At 51.2% G+C, this 1292-nt stretch overlaps 1 protein-coding gene across 1 annotated transcript in view; it reads left to right on the top strand.

The window, feature by feature from the left end:
• The first annotated feature begins 706 nt into the window (after window positions 1-706).
• Window positions 707-1292, top strand: part of RNASEH2C (ribonuclease H2, subunit C) — a 1163-nt gene continuing 577 nt past the window's right edge. The window contains exons 1-2 of the mRNA XM_005864249.2: window positions 707-940; window positions 1085-1266. Coding sequence (XP_005864311.1) covers window positions 769-940; window positions 1085-1266 — 354 coding nt within the window. The 5' untranslated portion in view covers window positions 707-768. The remainder of the gene's footprint in view (window positions 941-1084; window positions 1267-1292) is intronic.

The raw sequence follows: 1292 nt of genomic DNA, 5'->3' as shown, positions 1-1292 counted from the left end.
ATATATTTTTTAAAAATAATAATAAAATAAAAAATAAAAGAATCTCCCTATCAATATAAAAAATTTATTTTTTGGAATAATTTTAATTTTTAAAAATAAGAATGTACCATTCTACACCTGAAACTAATATTGTATGTCAACTGTAATAGAAAACACATTTTTTAATTAAAATAAAAAATATACCATTGAAAAAAATTTCAAGGCCCTGACCCGGTATGTCAGTTGGTTAGAGTATTGTCCTTATACACCAAGATTGCCAAGGTTGTGTTTGATCCGAGTCAGGGCACATACAAGAATCAACCAATGGATGCATAAATGGGTGAAGCAACAAGTTTGTTTTTTTTCCTCTCTTTTCCTCTCTAAAATCAGTAAAATTTTTAAAAAATATGTTTTTATTGATTTCAGAGAGAGGGAGAGGGAGAGAAACATCAATGATGAGAGAATCATAGTGGGCACCTCCTACACTCCCCCTACTGGGGATTGAGCCCCCAACCCCAGCAAGTCCTGGGCCTGGGAATGGAACTGTGACCTGGTTCATAGTTCAAAGCTCAGCCACTGAGTCACACCAGATGGGCATAAATGTTTTAAAAAGAGAAAAAATAATTTTCAAGAAGAAAAACAAAACTGAGACACAGAGGAAGGTGGGGCAAGAGTCAGAAAAAGACTACGCTTCCCAGGAGGCTCTGCGCTGACTGTCCAAGGGCTCCCGACAGGCTTCGCGCGCTTTACGCGCCAGCTGGGGGCGGGGAGCCACGGAACCCGCGGAGGATGGAGAGCAGCGACGAGGAAGACGTGGAGAAGCACCGCATCCACCTACGCCCCGTCACTCTGCGCAGCGCCCCACCTGTCACGCTGCACCTTCTTCCCTGCGAAGTCGGGGTTAACCGGCCCGCCCCTGTGGGGAGCTTTTTCACCCCGGCCATCCGTCAGGGTCCCGACGGTGAGCGCTCGCGGCCGGACTGGACGGGCGCGAGGGCTCCTGGGAACTGTGGTCCACCGGAGGCGGCGGGAGAGCCGTCCCCCGGGGTTGCCCCGTTGGGCAGGGACCAGGCCCTCACTGAGGCCCCACGACCCCCTTCTTCAGGACTCGAAGTGTCGTTTCGGGGCCGCCGTCTACGGGGCGAGGAGGTGGAGGTGCCGCCCGGCCTGCTGGGATACGTGATGGCGATGGAGGAGAAGTCGCTGGGGAAGCAGGACTTCCCAGGGGGATCGGACAGTGAGGAGCAGGAGCTGGTGGAACCCCCGGAGGCGCTGGAGCGGGACTTCGTGAGCACAGGGGCATGGGGGTGCCC

This window comes from Myotis brandtii, unplaced genomic scaffold (assembly GCF_000412655.1).
Source record: "Myotis brandtii unplaced genomic scaffold, ASM41265v1 scaffold187, whole genome shotgun sequence".
Taxonomy (NCBI): domain Eukaryota; kingdom Metazoa; phylum Chordata; class Mammalia; order Chiroptera; family Vespertilionidae; genus Myotis; species Myotis brandtii.
Note: the sequence above shows the minus strand (reverse complement) of the source record. Positions and strands in the feature narration are given on the sequence as shown.